This window comes from Erpetoichthys calabaricus, chromosome 16, assembly GCF_900747795.2.
Source record: "Erpetoichthys calabaricus chromosome 16, fErpCal1.3, whole genome shotgun sequence".
Lineage (NCBI taxonomy): Eukaryota > Metazoa > Chordata > Cladistia > Polypteriformes > Polypteridae > Erpetoichthys > Erpetoichthys calabaricus.
The window spans coordinates 103,335,918-103,353,784 of record NC_041409.2 but is presented as its reverse complement, the minus strand read 5'-3'; the positions used below and the strand labels follow the sequence as shown (position 1 = coordinate 103,353,784).

Genomic DNA, 17,867 nt, shown 5'->3' with positions numbered 1-17,867 from the left:
GGAGTAACTCCCAGGGGATTGTGTTATGGTTTTGTACCTACCTCCCATTCCAAATTGTTGGCACACTGGCAAGGCCTGTACGAGATTAAGGAAAGAAAAGGACTCATCGATTACTTGGCGAAACAACCCAACTGTCGATGGAGCAACTGGGTATATCATATTAACTTGTTTGAACTGCGGAAGGAAAGGGAGACAGACTTCCCCTCCGGAACAGCCCTGTTCCCTTTTCATTCAAATCTCAGACCCAATCTAACTCCTTCCCAAAGATGGGAGCTGGAAAAAGCAATCCTGTCCACCCTGGACCGCTGATCGACCTTGACATTGTTACAGATCTGGGGGTGATCATCCAGGAGCACCCCTATAGCCTTCCTGAGACAAAAAGAGCAGAAGTCAAGCATATGTTGGAACTGGGTGTGAATGAAGAAAGCCACAGCCCATGGTCCAGCCCTATTGTCTTGGTTCCTACACCTGACGGGAGTTGGAGGTTTTGTAATGACTTCTAGCATCTCAGCTGGGTCTCTGAAACTAATGGGTACCCAATGACCCGAGTAGATGAAACTTCTTGAGCAGCTAGGGAATGCACAATTCCTAACTGCTTTAGACTTGACCAGAGGGTACTGGCAAATTCCCTTAATGGACTCTGCTAAAGAGAAAACTGCATTTAGCACTCTTAGTGGACACTGGCAGAATAGGGTTCTCCGATTTGGACTGCACAGGGCTCACACAAATCTTTCACCATCTAGTGGATAGAGTGCTTAAACCCCACAGTACTTATAGTGCCACCTGTCGGGATGATGTGGTCAGCTATTCCGGCACATGTGAAGAACACTTACGGCAGGTCAAAGCTGTTCTGCTGACACTAGCTAAAGCAGGATTGCGTATCAATCTGATTAAACGAAGCCAAATATTTAGGCTAGCTAGTGAGTGGGTGGGGGGACAGTAAGACCACAGTGTTCAAAAGTTGATGCCATCTTAAAATGGGCCCATCCGATAAACAAGCGGCAGGTCCAAGCCTTTCTAGGATTATCAAGTTACTACCGTCAGTTCGTAGCTCGTTTTTCAGAGAGACGGCGCCCTTGACTGATCTGACAGAGAAGAAGGCTCCCTATACGGTGGTATGGGTGAAAAAATGGAAACTGCATTTTGTGACTTGAAACAGTCCCCTATGTCAGCATCTGTATTAAAAATTCCTGACTTTTCTTTTCCCTTTATTTTCCAGACCGACGCTTCGGACACAGGACTTGGAGATGTGCTGAGCCAAAGTGTCGACGGGGCCGAACACCCAGAAACTGCTAGACTGGGAAACCAGGTATGTGCTGGTGGAGAGAGTGGCCCTGGCGATTAAGTGGGCTGTGATTTATCAGAGGTACTACCTGTTGGGTCGTGAGTGTACCGGATCATGCTGCATTACAGTGGATGGTCGTCCACAAGAAGTCTAACCTACGGGTCACCAGCCATATTGAATCAAGGTCATTTATCGCCGTAGTCCTCGTCAAGCCAACGCCAATGCCCTTTCTCGTGTTGACGACCTCTTGGTTTCGGGCCGGCCGACCCAATGGGTTTGGGCTCGGGGTGGGGTCATGTCTCACACGTGTGCTTAGAAGGCAGCCAAGGGGTCCAAATGGAAATGCAAGTACAAGAGATAGGGGGTTGGACACAAGCACTAACACCTTTGTCCCTCTTTCGACAGAACAATGGAAGAATAACCGTCCCAACCAGACAACATCACTTCCGTCTCCCCTCAGGTGACATCACTCCCGGCCCCAACTGATGATGTCATTTCCACTTCCTCAAACTCGCCTTCCTGCCGCTTCAATATAAAAGCTCCACCCTGTCTGGATTGGATTGCCAACTCTGTAACTTTTACAAAGAGTCCATCGCCAGTCATGTTTTGATTCAACGCTCCAAACGTTTTATGGGTAGGCTTCCCTATATCTTAAATTTGTTTTTGTGTATTTATTTCTTCACAAGGGATACAAACAACATGCGGTGCGCAAACCGTCTGCAACAAAACTCACATCATCTAAGGAGTTACGCACATCACTGGCACAGTGGGTGGCACTGCTGCCCCCTCTCAACTCCAGAATCCCTGGCCCAGTCACTGTCTGTGTGATGACTGCCCGATCCTCCATCATCATCGTTTAAAATTCCCAAAAATGCCTATGGAGCAGCTCAACATTGGGCACCAAGGCAGCATGGTGGCAGCGTGTGTGACATATTACTGAGTAGAGAAGCCTGCTAAATGCCCACCGGCTGGTGGCATCTCACTGGCCTGCTGTGCTGCTTCTCCGTCCACCACTCAGGTTTAGAGTATGGTGTGTGTGTGTGTGTGTGTGCGCGTACTCGTGTGTCCAGGAAATGCTATTTCCAGCCGAGTGACTTTGACATTTGCGGTCACTGGTGGTCACTCAACAGCCCGACTTCTCACATCACAAACAGATGAGGGTCATTTTGAGCTCCTCACTTGACCTATCAGCTCACTGAATTTGTTTTACTTGTTTGAGTCATTAAAGTGCCAACATGCTTTGCCATGTCGTTACTGAAACACAGAAAGTGGCACTGGACACTCCAGACTGTGGTGGCCTGAGTCCAAACCGAACCAAGAAAGGAATGAAGCAGACAGGCAGGACAAAGAATGGCCGGACAACGGGCCAGCAGGTCCAAAGAGTCCACTGATGTTGTCCTCATAGGCAGAGGCTCACAGGCTTGTGTTGAAAATATCCAATGAGGTGGACGCCGGTGACACTGCGGTGCCAGCTTAAACAGGGTCAGTAATCGTGACTGACAACAAACATCGCAGATAAAAAGTAAACAGCTGCAAATGCATGGGAGACTTAAAACGGGGAAAACAAAGAAAGATGGTAAAATAACAACAACGCACTTTATTTAGTAAAAATACAAAAGAGGATCAGGACACGGCTGCAGGCACACAAGCCAAAGCCAAGATGACAAAGGGCTCAGAAGGACAAGAAGAACTGAGGGGCTGCTGGCCACCTCAATCTCACAGCTGTGGACAGAAGTGACCAACAGGCGCTCGGGACTATCGAAATGGCGGGCTTACCAGGGTGACCTCGTGTGACCGACGTCAAAAGCAGAAATACAAGACATGACTGAACACAGGGAGAAGGCACTATATGAGCCACTTCTTGTCACCCTCAGTGAGCAGACGTATCTTCTGGTGCACCAAACATGGACAGAACATCATGGAAAGGCGCTATAAACTTTGTGGGCAAAGTAAATAAGGCACCGGACTGTTCAGTCCCCACCTCTGACTGTCCTGTGTGACCCTCTGTGAGTGACGCCACCTGCATACAAAGTCAAATGGCTGGTGAAAAGGCGCTATATAAAACAGGGTGGGACTTTGAGCGTCACTTCTGTGTGGCAGTCTGCAGAACTGACCCCTTGTGAGTGAGTGTGCCCTGTGGCCAGCGGGCATTGACGTTGGTTTCTGCCTCCTGCATCTCTAAAACCAGGTTTGAAAATGGAAGGACGTTGTGCCAAATAATTTTAAAGGGGAAGTTTCTTGTTCTTCAAGTCAAAGTTATTTCTTCACACACATGGCACTTATGCATTTGCCCGGTGAAATTGTGTTCCAAAGTCCAGCGTTTCCTATGAATTTTATTAAACATTTTGCCTGCACTGGCGTTTCACATTGAAATTAATGGGGCACTGGTAAGGCTGGAACACAAAAGCCTTTAAGCTTACAGAGCGTGTCCATTTTACAAGCCAAGAAAAGTATTGAGCGTCAATTACGCACACGTCGTAAAATACCCGACACAAAACAAAAAGAGACCCCACCTCAGTGGCTTTTACTGTATGTGTGAACGCATCCTTACCTCGTGAAAAACAGTGCCAGGCATTTGAGATAAGACGATTCTCCTCATCACAAGCACAGAGGACACATTTGCTATGTTTCTTTGCCTTTATGTCCCGGTGGTAGTTTGTGTCCTCAATTGCCTTCATTGTAAAGCACCATCCATCCATCCATTTTCCAACCCGCTGAATCTGAACACAGGGTCACGGGGGTCTGCTGGAGCCAATCCCAGCCAACACAGGGCACAAGGCAGGAAACAATCCTGGGCTGGGTGCCAACACACCGCAGGACACACACAAACACACCCACACACCAAGCACACACACTAGGGCCAATTTAGAATTGCCAATCCACCTAACCAGGATGTCTTTGGACTGTGGGAGGAAACCGGAGCGCCCGGAGGAAACCCACACAGACACGGGGAGAACATGCAAACTCCACGCAGGGAGGACCCGGGAAGCGAACCCAGGTCCCCAGGTCTCCCAACTGCGAGGCAGCAGTGCTACCCACTGCGCCACTGTGCCACCTGTAAAGCACCAGTGCAGGCAAAATATTATATATATATATATATATATATATATATATATATATATAAAATAGGCTTTGAAACACACACAGCTTTGAGTATCAAATGCATAAATGTCATGTTGGTAAAGAAATAACTTGGACTTGAAAAATAAGAGCTTAGCATTTGGATGTTAATGCTGCAATATTCCCAAAAAGCCTCTAGATGGCACTGTTTAAACAAATGTAAAATCAAAAGGGCTTTGTATCCGCAGGACCCTCCGTTCCCAGCCTCGAAGTGCACTGGACCTTTGACTTCTGTTTTGGGGGGGGGGGGGGGGGGGGGGGGGGGGGGGGGGGGGTGTCTCAAGTCAATGGCACAGCGGGGGGTCTTGTTGTGCCCGTGCCAGTCCTCTGCTTTACAAATGGAGTTGATAATGCTGCGTTCTTGTGGTTTGAACTCGGATCCACAAACTTGGAACAAGGGAGCTGCAAAAAAGTCCAAGGGGGTCCACATCAATGACAGGCTGGACTGGTCTCAGAAGACAGAGGAAGGACATCCTGCCCCTCTTCTCTAACCTTGTGGTGTGCTGAGCCAGTGACGTCACTTCAAGCGGGGCCTACCCGATTAAAGGGGTGGCTCAGTTATGGGACGCCCACCCTCTGTAGCCCCCCCATCTGGTCATCATTTTTGTTGCGTCCTCCTAAAATTGAAACTTATTATTTAAACACGACCCCCCATATGAGCCCCCCACAGCCAAAGGATGGACAGACAGACAAATGGAGGCCTCTCACCTTGTGTGCCGTCTCGGCGAACTGCTGGGCGCTGTTCATCATCTCGCCCGTCTTCTCCTCCGCTCGGCCTAACCGTTCCCCGCGTTCATTTAAGGCCTGGCTCGCCTTCTGTACGGCGCTGGTGACGCTGTCTGCTGCCGAATTGAAGATGCTGTTGCCTGAGGAAGAAACAAGTTGGATCAGATCAAAACGGAGCGCCCCTCAGCCACTGCCCCCAGAAGTGTAAAGACACCTCGGCCATGCCAATCAGAGAACTCGCCATCTTGGTGACACACAGCAATAAAGAGACTGAGGTAACCCAAGCCATTGCTTACACAGGGTGGCCTTCACTTGCAACAGATGGAGGCCACTCTGCATTTTCCAACCTGTGGTGCACCTCACCTTCTTCCAGAGCCTTCTCAGTCCTGACTTAACTGCGTGTCTCGAGGTGGTGTGAAAGTGACCACCACTAACTGAAGTCGAGACCACGGAGATGAAACATACGCACCAGCAATACTCAGAAAAATGCCAATGCATAAGATGGGGATCCTGGGGGGAATCTGGTGCCCCCTAATTAACCCTATAGACCCCTTGAAGTCCTGAAAATCAAAACTGTAGGGCACTTCTTGAAAATACTTTTTGAAACCACAGGTAAGGTGGGCAGGCAGGGCGTGTCATAGGAGGGGAGGGGCTAGATGCTTGAGCGGCTCAGGCTGGGCGGGGCTACACATTTGAGTGGCAGGAGTCCATCTGGCAATCTTTCACAGGAAGTGAATGGGCAGAAGCCATGCGCCAGCTTGAACTGGTCTGGGTGAAGCTGAGGCGTGTGACAGCAAAGTGTTAACACTGCAGAGGGCTGGCATCACATGGTCCGCTGTGATGGCTCCACAAGACATCCTGTTAGACTCTTATGGCACCGTGTGCCTCTCGAGTATCGTTAGCTACCACTCGTGGAATTAGGCTGAACGGTGACTCGGTGGGTGCCTCAGTCTGCCCACTACCATATGCCCAGGTACAGAGGTGTCACAGATGTCACTGCAGGACATCGTCGAGATGCCACGCCCCTGCCCTCTGTGGTGTAACCAGACAAAGCTGCAGCACTGGCCCGTGGACGGGTGACCTTTGTGACACCTCATCACTGCCTTCGTATTAATGCTGTTGTGGCCGTCCTGTGTGATGTGCGCCAGAAGCACAAGGGGGTGTGGCCTTTTCTAGAAGATTGTGTCCCTGTTGTCACATGTGAGCCAGTCGAGCGCGATCGCAGAGCATTACGGAGGGCAGCACATGGGCATCAGCGTCAACAGAAATGCAACCGCTAACAGCAAAGTCCACTGGCATCACTACCAGCTTGGCTCCTCTACCCAATGGGCTAATGAAGGAACTGTGCTGCCAAAGGTTGGCATTCATTGCAAAGTGGAGGATGAAGAACACTAAGCAGCTGAAAAAGCTCGAGAAAGAAAGACAATCCAAGACGTCTGCAGCAATCCACTCCGAACTTTTGTGTACTTCTGCCCCACCTTGATGTTGAGGTGAGAAATTAGGCTTAGTGACCCGGTGCCATTGGCCATCATAGGACTGGGCACAGGGGAGGAGACCCTCACTCGATAAGAACTCTCAGTGCTGGCAACTGGAAGGTCATCCCCAAGAGGTCGATGCGCTCACAGGCGTTCAACTTGTGGGGGAAAACTGGCCCAGTGGCCAAAATCGGGAAAAACGCAAATCGTTGAGATTGTGCCCAGCGACTTCCTCACCCATGCCCTCCTGGCAAGCCTTGTCCAGCCTGTTGTTGGAAGAGGGAAAGCCGTCCATTGCCACTGTACACCCTTACTGGCTGAGAAATCACAGGAGTGGAGAAGGCCACGGTCACCCACCAGACTGGGGGCTACATGCGTGCCACGGCTCCAAGTGTGCCGAGCTCAGCCATGTTGTGCCCAACTGCCCGTGCCTCAGAGAGAGCAGCGATCATCTCCTCCATAATGCCAGGCAGGTGCTCCCAATTCAGCTGTGTGTTCTCCCAGCTGATTTAATGGATATCCTGCAGTGCCTGCCATCTCGACCTCCGCTGTGTGATTCTTTACATTTCCTTACATTCACTTGTGTTTCTCCCAAATCCTGCCAGCTGGTATTTCTGTGGCACTCCATCTGATACCACATTTCCTGATAGTTTGGCCTCACTCTGATTATTGTGATGATGTGCCATTCTGCACTAGTTGACCTCACAGCTGCAGGCGACTGGCACTAACTCTCCAGCTCTGGATTTGCCTGCTCTCCCTGTGCCCATGCTGGCGTCACTCCGAGTGCTCACACATTTAGTGACTCTGTGCCAGTGATGACTGTGCCCTTAGGTGAAGTGGCATTCTATCCTGGGTTGGTTCCTGCCTTAGGCCCAGAGCTCGAGGTGCAGACTTCTAAGGCTGCACTCATTGTGGTCACTGGATGGATGGCTGGCCTGTCCAGATGTGCCCAGCTCTGATGGTTGTTCTGCTGAGGGAAAACCTGAAACTAGTGGAGATGGACAGATGTGTGCGACTCCCAGCACAAAAACAGATTTGTTCATCCTCTCCAGGAATTCATCTTTGGCTGCAGTGAAATTGAGAAGGCAAAGCTGTGGGCTTGAAGGTGGACACAGAAGGCCAGCCTGCTCATTGAACAGGACTGGCGCAATTCAACCTCCTCACACTATTTGGGCTTTTACTTGACTAGAAAATGCCCACCAGCTTCCTAAACCTGCTTATTCCCTCTTTGGATTGACCAAACGGGGGCAACTCTGGATGGGCTGTCTGCATCATGCCAGTAGTCCACCGATTATTGAGCCCACGTAATCCATGCCAGGGTCAGCAGAGCTACACAGGAGCTAAACCTGAACGGAAGAACTCAGTCCGTCATCTGTTACTGAACCCACTTTATATTTGGGGGGCCTGGACGGTGTCAGCAGAACTGGGCACAAGGTGGCATCCGTCGTAATCAGTTTTGTGAGTCGTTTCATAGCAACACAGTAGCTGCTACAAACAAAAGGCATCAGAATGGCAGCAATTAAGAAAAGACAAAATGGTGGTGTGGGAAGTTGAGGGGCAGGTTAAGTGTCAATTCAGGGGCAATCCGACTACACGTGTGCCCGGCAGTGGACTGGCATCCCATCCAGGGCTAGGTCAGGATGAACAAATTGTAAAAGTGCATCTGAGCAGAGAGAGAGAGTGAGAGGTGGTGGCGGTGGCGCTGCACTGTCCTGAACACAAACGCAACGTCTGCCTTTCTACAGGCGCTCGGTAAACGCAAATGGCGGCCAGTGGACGATTCTGATAGGGTCCTTACTGTCACGTGTGCGGGGCACTTCTTTAGTGACACGTGCTAACCAACAGTCCACAGGTGGCCACCCTTGACTCTTGTGACTGGCAATAGAAACGAAAAGTGCTGCATGATCAATAGATAGATAGATATGAAAGGCACTATTTAATAAAATTGTTTTCCAGTGATACTCTCCCTTGCCCCTGCTGGTCATCATGCCACATGCCACCTTTTCTGCCTCACCTGACATGCCCACCTTACCTTCAAGTCAGCATTGTAATTCCAGGAGACCCCTCAGTCTCAGTTCCCTTTGCCAGTGGGTATCCAGACGATTCTGAATTGTCCGCATGTGGCTGTGTGTGTGTATTTTGTGCTCCTCACACACACACATGCCTCTCCCTGCCCCCCTTTGTTGTGCCCACACGCAGTGATTTTTTAAGGCTGCCCTCGCACTCCTCTGCTGGACCAGACCACCAGGACCCTTCAGACTAGGAGCCCTGAGCTCCACGCGGGGCGGCCATTCGTTTCAGCCTGACCTCGCCTGGCCAGCTTCCCAATTTCCGTATGCGTCGAGTTCCTGCGCAGTTTTGGCACACAAGAGGGAGCCCACGCGGGGCACATTTGCACATTTCCTTTGTGTTTGTCATTACAAATGGAAGGAAATTGGATCATTTTAGGCTGGAAATTTTTTTTTCCTATGGTCACTTCTTGTGAAAGGACCTTAAAAATTTGGATGCGTCAGCCATGAACTCCGATTAGAGCACAAAAAGCAGAGCTGTGGGAGATCCTGGCGTCCACTCAGGCACAGTGGGTGCTACCTCTGCCCCTTCTCATGTGGATTTGCCAAGTGACTAAAGTGTGGGGTACTGAGGCATCTGGTCTGTCCATCCCAGGACAAGAAGAAGGCAGGGAGAGGAAAACCAAAAATGACGGAAAAGGTGAGATTTACAAACAACATTTGCAGCAGTGGCCTGTGATCCTGGGCTGACCAGTGAAGTGTGAAACAACAACGTTTGGGCTCTGGATGTACCACCCGTGCCCGCATGACACTGACAATATTTGGTTGACAAAAGTTCCCATTTCCCACTCATCCATGTCAAAAGTCACCAAGTCGAGATGTGAACATCCCAGAGGTGCCGCCAGTTTCAAAGTCTCAGCACAAAACACTCATTTGTGCGAAATTTCCGTGGAACTGCCAGGGCTGAAGAACTGGCATGTGCAGTGGAATCTGGCAGCAGCCGAGTCGCAATGGTGTGTGCCGCCATATAAAGAACTAACTAGCTAACAGCAGAAATACCCGCCGTGACCGGGAGGAAAATAAAGTGGTTTGAGAAAAATACAATTAAAACAAAACACAACTTTAAAAATAAAAATAAATGAACAAATACTGAAGACTCACTAATGGGCTCGTCTTGTGGTCTTGTATGTCTGTCATCATGTAGCTGACGCTCAGAACCGGCCAACTTGGTTTGATTTCAAAAGCACCAGGCGCCCGGGCAGCGGTGGTGGCACTCAAACATACAGAATGCTGGAAGTCACCTCCAGTTCGCCCTCTGGTGGCCATTCTGAGTGTCAACTGGATGATAACAGGCATACAAGAGCACAAGATGACCCCCCCCACACACACTACCCAGAAGGGAGTGGGTTAGGGCTGACCAATGAGAAACACGTGTGCCAAGGGTCAGGAAAATCACTCCAGCCGTTGGGAGGTGATGCTGGAACATCCACACACACACACACACGTACACACACAGACAGACAGACAGATACACACACACACATGCACACACACACGTACACACAGACAGACACACACACGCGCACACACACAGACAGACACACGCACACACACAGGCAGACAGACACACACGTACACACACAGACAGACACACACACACACACGTACACGCACACAGACAGACACATACGTACACACACAGACAGACACACATGCACACAGACAGACACACACACACGTACACGCACACAGACAGACACACACACACGTACACGCACACAGACAGACACACACACACACGTACACACACAGGCAGACACACAGACACGCACACAGACACACACACACGTACACACAGACAGACACACACACGCACACACACACACGTACACACACACGCACACAGACAGACACACACACGTACACACACAGGCAGGCACACAGACACGCACAGACACACACACACGTACACACAGACAGACACACGCACACACGTACATAAACACACACAGACACACACACGTACACAGACAAACGCACACGTACACACGCACACACACAAACACAGACACACGCACACACACGTACACACAGACAGACACACGCACACAAACACACACGCGCACACACACGTACACACACAGACAGACACATGCACACAGACACATTGACTTTTATACATATAGAAGATAAGAGATGTCACCGGCACTGCCAGCACTGCCCAACTGTAGAAAGGCGCTATATAAAATGTACTGGTGGCTTCAACTGTGAAAACCAAGTGTAAAGTTTTGAGGCATAGACTGGGATGGCACTGTTCTGCATACACGTTTAATGAGAAGGTGGCACGGTGGGCACTGCTGCTCCTTCATGGTCCTTGTGTCGTGCCTTCACAGCCCACCTCTGGTTACAAGTTCTCCCCGAGTCCATCCGGTGTTTTTCCATGTCCTCATTTGGTTGAGTGCCAATTTCAGATCGGCTGTGTGTGTGTATGTGTGATTGGGGGACCTATATGTTGGTTTCTGCATTGGCATGATGCTACTCAGATGGGCTCTAGCCCCCCCAGCCAGGACTCAGTGTTTGAGAATAATTCAATGATAAAGGGGCAGAGTGGCACGGTGTTCTGGGTTGGAATCCCATATCCTCCCTGTGTGTCCTCTGCCAAGTGTGACTGAGAGTTTGCCCTGTGATGGACTAGACTGCCTGTCCAAGGTTGGTTCCTGCCATTCTGCCAGAGTTGGAATCAGCAGGCCTGGATAAGGAATGAACGACCCGTGAAGTGGTGGGCTCGCACTGCACCACTAGGGGGCCTGTGTCTGATCTTCTTTCTTGGCAGCTCTGGGGGCACCTCCTTCATATGCCAACTGTGCAGCAATCCCAATGCAACCCCCCCCCCCAGTATGGGGGAACTCTCCAATTACATGGGCACATTTAAAACTGGGCACATGGCTGCCACAGCCAGATGTGTGCCCGAGGACTGCGGGGTTCAAGTGTGCCTCGGCGAGAGGCCCAGCCGCATTTACAGTCTATAGTGTGGGTGCAGCTTGGCCAGGTGGGCAGACACGCTGGACTTTACACCTCGGTGGGCTTCTGGTCCGCTCCGCTCCTCCTCCTCCTCCATGGAGAGGAGGAGGATGAAAAGTGGAACCTGAGTGCCCAGCACAGCTTGAATTCCTTAAATCCGCCAAACAACAGATTGTGTGAAACGTGAAGCAAAGCGACTAAAAGAAAAGCGAGGCTGGCGGTAGGCGGATCGAGAAGCCGAAGACGAAACCCGAGGTGGGCTACTAGGCTGCGTCTCCATGGAAACGCAAACAAACAAGAGGTTTACCTCCGAGCAGCTTAGACTGGCAGTTGATGAACTCGGGCTTCCGGTCAGCAATGTACCGCTGGCAGGTGTGGTGAAGGATCTGGAAGAAGACCCCCTTCTCAGTGGCCGAGCCGGCCACCCACTGGTCAAAGGCGTTGTCGAACTCCAAGTCGAACTCCGGGCAGTCCTGAGGAAACACAGGAAGGCTTACGGGTGAGACGTGGCACCTGAGGGGCCGACGGCAAGGCCCACCGCCAAAGCACCCAACTCACTCGGTTACCGTCGACGCCGTTGACTCGCCGGAGCTGGTCAATCGTCCACTGCGACCTCCGCACAAACGACGAGGAGCCTTCGAACTGTTTGACCTTGGTGATGGAGACCTGCGCTGGCTTCTTATTGGTGACTGTAAAGGAAGGCAAAAAAAGAGAATCAGTCTGGCAGTGTGGGGCGGGCACAGCTGGCACCCCCAGGCACAGATGGGTCAGAACACACATGCACACACACACACAGACGGACGTTGTGCGCTTCGGCCCCCTCGGGAACATCACGTCACGTCGAGTTTCCATTGGCCTTTTTTACACGGCTGACACGCCCACAAAAGTGTGGGGGGGTGGGGTCTGGGGTGGTCCTGCTTTGACATCTCAGGTGGGCATCTTCTTGAAGGCTAGCAGCTGTGACCCTGTCCTTGACTGTGCTGTCCCTCAGTGTCAGCAGCTGAATGGGGGCCTGGACCACTCAGATGGGGGGTCCTGCTCTGGTGTGGTCCGCTGGCGTCTGTCAACACAGGCACGTGAAATGGAAGCAGCCCAAGTGTGGCCTTTGTCCTAATGTCACTTTAATAGGGGACCTAATGAGAGGACCCTGCTTGCTCCTCAAAGAGTGCATGAGGGGCTTCTGTGTGCTCAGCAACTGGCAAACTGGAGAAATGGGGATGCCATGGGGAGTCGCTGGGCACACAGCCTGCATGGAGAGCCACACTGGCTCAGCCCTGTGTCCTTGGCATCTCAACTTCAAGTCCCTCAATCCAATTCAGGGCTGTGGTCCTTGAGGGTGTGGGGGGCGACATGTCAGAGCCAAACAGCAGCGGTGCCAATCCCCAGGGCCGAGCTTCACTTTTAAATATGAAACCCAGACGATCAATAGGAGGCGTGACTGGCACCGGGGTCTGGGCACACAGGCAGCAGCCCCCCACGACCCCCTGACAATATTAAATACCTTCAAAGCTTTGTTTTTTGTTATGGTGAGGTATGGGGGGGCTTTCATAACAGATGGATGGCCAGTTCCCTTCTGTGAACACGGACCCCCAAATCTGCTGGCGAGAGTCCGGCCTTTGAGTGCATCTGCTTTTAAGATTAAAGCGCCGTTTTAACAACAGGAATCGCTCATTTCCTTTATCGCTCGGCCCCACGCAGGAAGGGATAACAATTGAGGGTCCGCCACTGCCAGGAGGCCTACAAGGCAGGAGCTCTCGCCGCCCGGACCGCTTCAGTGACCCTTCACAGTTGAGGCTGGCCCAGATCTCGGGGTCTTCATATATAGGCTGTCATGTGACATCAGATCACAACGGGACACCCGTCTGCATCTTCTAAAGGTGGGATTAACAGTGGGTGGGCCTGGCACAACACGTCACAGTATTTGGTCCTACTTGGCACAAGGTCACGATACGCCCCGATATGCGATACGACGTGTGTCACGTGACCAGACTTTGTGTCATTGTGCGATGTCAGTCACGTGACAGGGCGTGGCCTCACATCACGCCACACCCCTTCGCTCTGCGTCTCCTCCTCCACGCACTCCGCTTTCGCCGACTGAAGCCTTCGTTTGGGCCTCGTCTGTTCGTCTTTTCAAATCAAACGTTCAATTCTTCCCTCGTTCATGGACGCCCATTAAGTGGACCCCCACCTTCTACGAGACCCTGTAAGCCACAAGTTAAAAGCGCCTACACACAGACCATGCCAAACGGTGCCCAGCTAACCCCAGATGCCTGGCACGGTCCAATGACAAGCTGGTGTTTAAGTGGGCATGATGTAAAGCTGCACCCTGCCAGTGCATGAGTGGCACAGATGCCTCTTATCGGCTTGCAAAGGGCCACACGTGTGAAGAGGAGCAAGTTGGCACCAAGCGGTCTGTGAAGAAGCAGGTGTGCCCTGATGCCCACTTGACTCACCTCCATTCGACAACAGGACATGTGGCACACATCCTCAAGTCGGCGCCACCTGCACTTGGCATCCTCCTCTTGACTTGGACAGATAAAGTTGGATTAAAGAGAGGCGGGCACACCGGAGTTGGCTGGCATGAAGTATCACTCAGCATCCTTCACCGTGTCATTATGCCAGCTGATAAGCTGCCACATGTGAGCGCCAGGCACGAGTCTCTTAAACGTCACACCGGCACAGTTTCCAAGACTGGGGGGCCTCTTCATTTGCTACTTGTGGCGGCCATTCATGCCCGTCTTTACATCTCCTTGTTGGCACCTGCTCTGCTCGATTGCCACTTTGGTTTTGTGCCCTGAATGTTCTCCTGGTAAAATGACACACTGAGAGGTGCCTCCTCCCCACAGCAGGCATGACAGATTTTTCAATGTGGAGTTGGCATGTTCTCCCCGTGTATTGTAAGTTTTTCTTCAATATGCCCGACAGGCAGGTTAAGTTAACTGGTCCTGCCAACTTGTGCTCAGAGCTGGCATGACCTTGAATTGAAGGAAGCAGCTTTGAGAGCATTAAGGAGACACGAGTGTCTGAGGTAAAGTGCCAGTCTAGCGGGCAATGTTCAAGATCATCAGACCAGTGAGCAGATGGCGGGGGGGCTGACGCAGATTTGCAGGGTCACAGGGGGCAGGAGCCCATCACGGGCACACAAACACGCACTCACACTGGGCAGTGCCATTTCTTTAATATCTGTTACACACTCGCTGTATGCCATACTGTGCCCATTTGGGAGTCTTTAAAAATGATTTACCCAATTGAACTGCCCCTCGGCCTGACACGTGCCCTCCGCCAGGCCCCCCTCATTTCCGTCACATTAATCTCATTAAGCGCCGGCCCGCCTCTCGGATGTCCTGCGATTCCACTCGCCGTCACACGTTTATTGTCCTCCTCTGTCACCCCGGCTCCTCAATCTCTCTGCCATTTGCCACTCACACAGAGCTACTAAATTGGCACAGAGGGAAAGCTCAGAGGAAAGACAGATGCCTGGCTGGCATCACGTAAGAGGGCTGGTGTGAGAGAACCTAGTAGGCCGTTTGCCACAAGCCAGGCACGGCTCGGTTTAAAGGCGCTATAAGCGTAAAGATGACGGCGCCTCACACCACGTTCACAAAGCGAATGACAGTGTAGGGAGGTCCACCGGACCCCAGGAAGATCAAGACCCCTGGCAATTCAGAGTGGGACCCTCACACCAGTTTCGTGCCCCTGGTGGTGCTCGCTGGTCAGTTCTGCCTTATGGACCTCAGGCTGGCAGTTGGGCTTGGTGGACCGCCTGTGCCACCTTTACTTTGTCTTGTTACGCCTCCCCTTTTGAGTTCTCATTGTGCCCAGCTATTTTGTTGTTGTTAATGAGGGCCAGAGGTTCTTCACGGACCCCCCAACCTGTAGGGCCGGTGCAGGCCGAGAGCCTGCTGCTAGAGTTTGGGTACGGCTCAGCCTCGCGTCACCGCTAAGGTCACTGTAGGTGTGGGGGCATCCGGGTCGGGGTCTTCAGTTTGTCACCGCATCCTGCTGATCGCCTAAAGTCCACTTCTGGTTCTCGTTTTTGGAAACATTTCTAAAATCACAGCAAGGAAAACGTTAGCTCTGTGGTTGTAGGCCACGGGTTTGGGGCCAGGCCTGCAAGGCCGAGTCAGCGTAACGTAGCCCTTCATGACACATCACCATCATCATCATCACACGCAAAGTCCACGGAGAAGGGATTTGACTATGTAGGAGTGGAGTGGCACCACTAATCATTGTGCCATCCCGTCTTTGCTCAGGGCCTTGACCTGCTTGCTCTCAGCTGCTTGTGCTGCCGGAGGTGGCAGTAGTGGGGCTCAAACTTGAGCGGCACAGCAGTGAGAGGAAGGCCGCGGAGTAACCCGTGGGGTGCCAGTTTGAGTTCTGCTGCTGCTCATGGAGGACGAGTAGCAGAGAATGGAAGAAGTGAAAGTAATGGCAGTGCCAAGGGCAGTGGGGGCTTAAGAGGGCACCTCGTGGTCAGCGACTCAGCTGTGCCACTGGAGGTCTGATATGGCTCAACTGGATAAGCTGCCATGCTGTGAGGAGGCCAAGCCCAGTGCCTTACATGAACCACTTTTCAATATGATGCCAACTCAAAAGGTGAATGGCGTTATAAGTGGTACAATGGCGACTCTGCCCAACTGGTGTTCGTCTGAGGGGACACAGTGCTTGTCCCAGTGTGGCACACTTCTCATTAAAGTGAAGTCACCGCCCTACAGATGGCAGAACACAGAGTGGGGATCGGTGCCAAGGCCCTTCTGTGGGCTCTTTAATTGCCAACTGATGGGACACTTTTAGGGTCAGTCATGAGTGGCCTTCCTCGTGAACCGAGTATTGTGGCAGGTCTGCCAGTGGGTTTTTCATGCCCAGACAGAAAGTGCAAGTCCACCAAAACCCTAAACCCGAGTGCCATCCCCGTCACAACACCGCTGGTCTTTGACAGCAATGACGGGCCGTCTCGATATATAGCGCCTTTCACAGTGCAGCTAAACACAGCATGGCCAGCTGATGGGCGCACTCAGTCCAATCCAGAATCACAATTAGGGGCCACCCCAAACTGGCAGGCCAGCGCCCACACGGTGCCACCCCACCAGACAGGGTGAGAACCTTGCCAGCTCAGACAGATGGACGCCAGCCGACACCTCGTGTGAGGAGCCTGAAGAAAGACGGCGAGGCCATCGGCATTCCCACGGCGCGCGTCCTGGTGAGTCAGCCTGCTATTAGCGTCGCCTCCTGTTGACTTTGATTACACGGAGCGGCTTGTCAGGGAGTCGAGCACAAGGAAAGGCGGGTGGGTGGCAGACGCCACCATCACATCCCCGGAATAGACGCCAGCTATTTGTGACACAAATGCAAATGAGAGACGGCGGCGGCAGACTGAGTCGTTTGTGTCAAGAAGGGCTGAAGGCGTCGTGGGGTCCGAAATGGGCACTTGAGCCGTTAAGATGGCAGCGCCATCAGTCCGTGACGTCGTCCAATCGGCCCCGCTCAGGGTTAGCATTCCAGCAAAACTGGACGTTAGTGGAGAACCAACCCTGGAGGGGACGCCCGTATAATTGCACGGCCCACCCAACCCGGGAGCGGCGTCCCCAGTTTGTCAACGGGCTGTGGCGTCGTTCAAACCCACATTCTCGGCTCGGGTGAATTAGGAGCCAACCCTGTCCATGGCATGGGTGCCCAATTTGTGGCTGACCTCCTGGCCAGTCGACATGAGGTGGACTACAAAACATAACCAGCCAGGACAAAGCAGTGATGCTGACAGAGGAAGCATTGGCGCCGCGGCACTCGCGTATCCGTGCAGAAATCCTCAAGAACGTCTCAAAGGATCAAGCAGATGAATTAAACTCTGGGCTGCTGTGAGCGCGAGTGTCTATTAATATTCAGCGAGAGCCGCCGTCTGCTCCGTCCCACATCGCCGAAATGTGCTGAATCAGGACCATCGACACCGCTGATGGACTCAGCGCTCCGCACGACTGGCACAGACGACTGTCACAGGACTTGCCACCAGCCCTGTGGTCGGCCATTTCATACAACGGTAACACGACTCCCATCGAGAGTCGGAAAATCCCAGAATCCTGTACCCTCTTCAGATGTTCTGCTGGGATGACGATGATGATGATGCTCACTCTGTGATGTTCTCAGGTTCTCCTGATATCTGACACCATATACGGGTAAGGACTGAGGCAGACCAGGCTGTCGTGATTTACTCCAAAAGCCTCAAGAAACCCCAAAGGG

General features: G+C 52.1%; 2 protein-coding genes across 3 annotated transcripts in view; one reads left to right on the top strand and one right to left on the bottom strand.

The window, feature by feature from the left end:
* The window catches only part of aqr (aquarius intron-binding spliceosomal factor), an 869,120-nt gene that overhangs the window by 264,144 nt on the left and 587,109 nt on the right, over positions 1-17,867 (top strand). The gene's annotated exons all lie outside the window — the stretch shown is intronic.
* stxbp6 (syntaxin binding protein 6 (amisyn)) overlaps positions 1-17,867 on the bottom strand; it is an 89,711-nt gene that overhangs the window by 4,895 nt on the left and 66,949 nt on the right. Inside the window, exons 3-5 of one of the 2 annotated variants that reach the window (XM_028821899.2) lie at positions 12,195-12,325; positions 11,944-12,109; positions 5,114-5,271 (exon numbers count right to left, since the gene is read on the bottom strand). In XM_028821899.2, coding sequence (XP_028677732.1) covers positions 5,114-5,271; positions 11,944-12,109; positions 12,195-12,325 — 455 coding nt within the window. The remainder of the gene's footprint in view (positions 1-5,113; positions 5,272-11,943; positions 12,110-12,194; positions 12,326-17,867) is intronic. The other variant, XM_051919994.1, reaches the window with a different exon arrangement.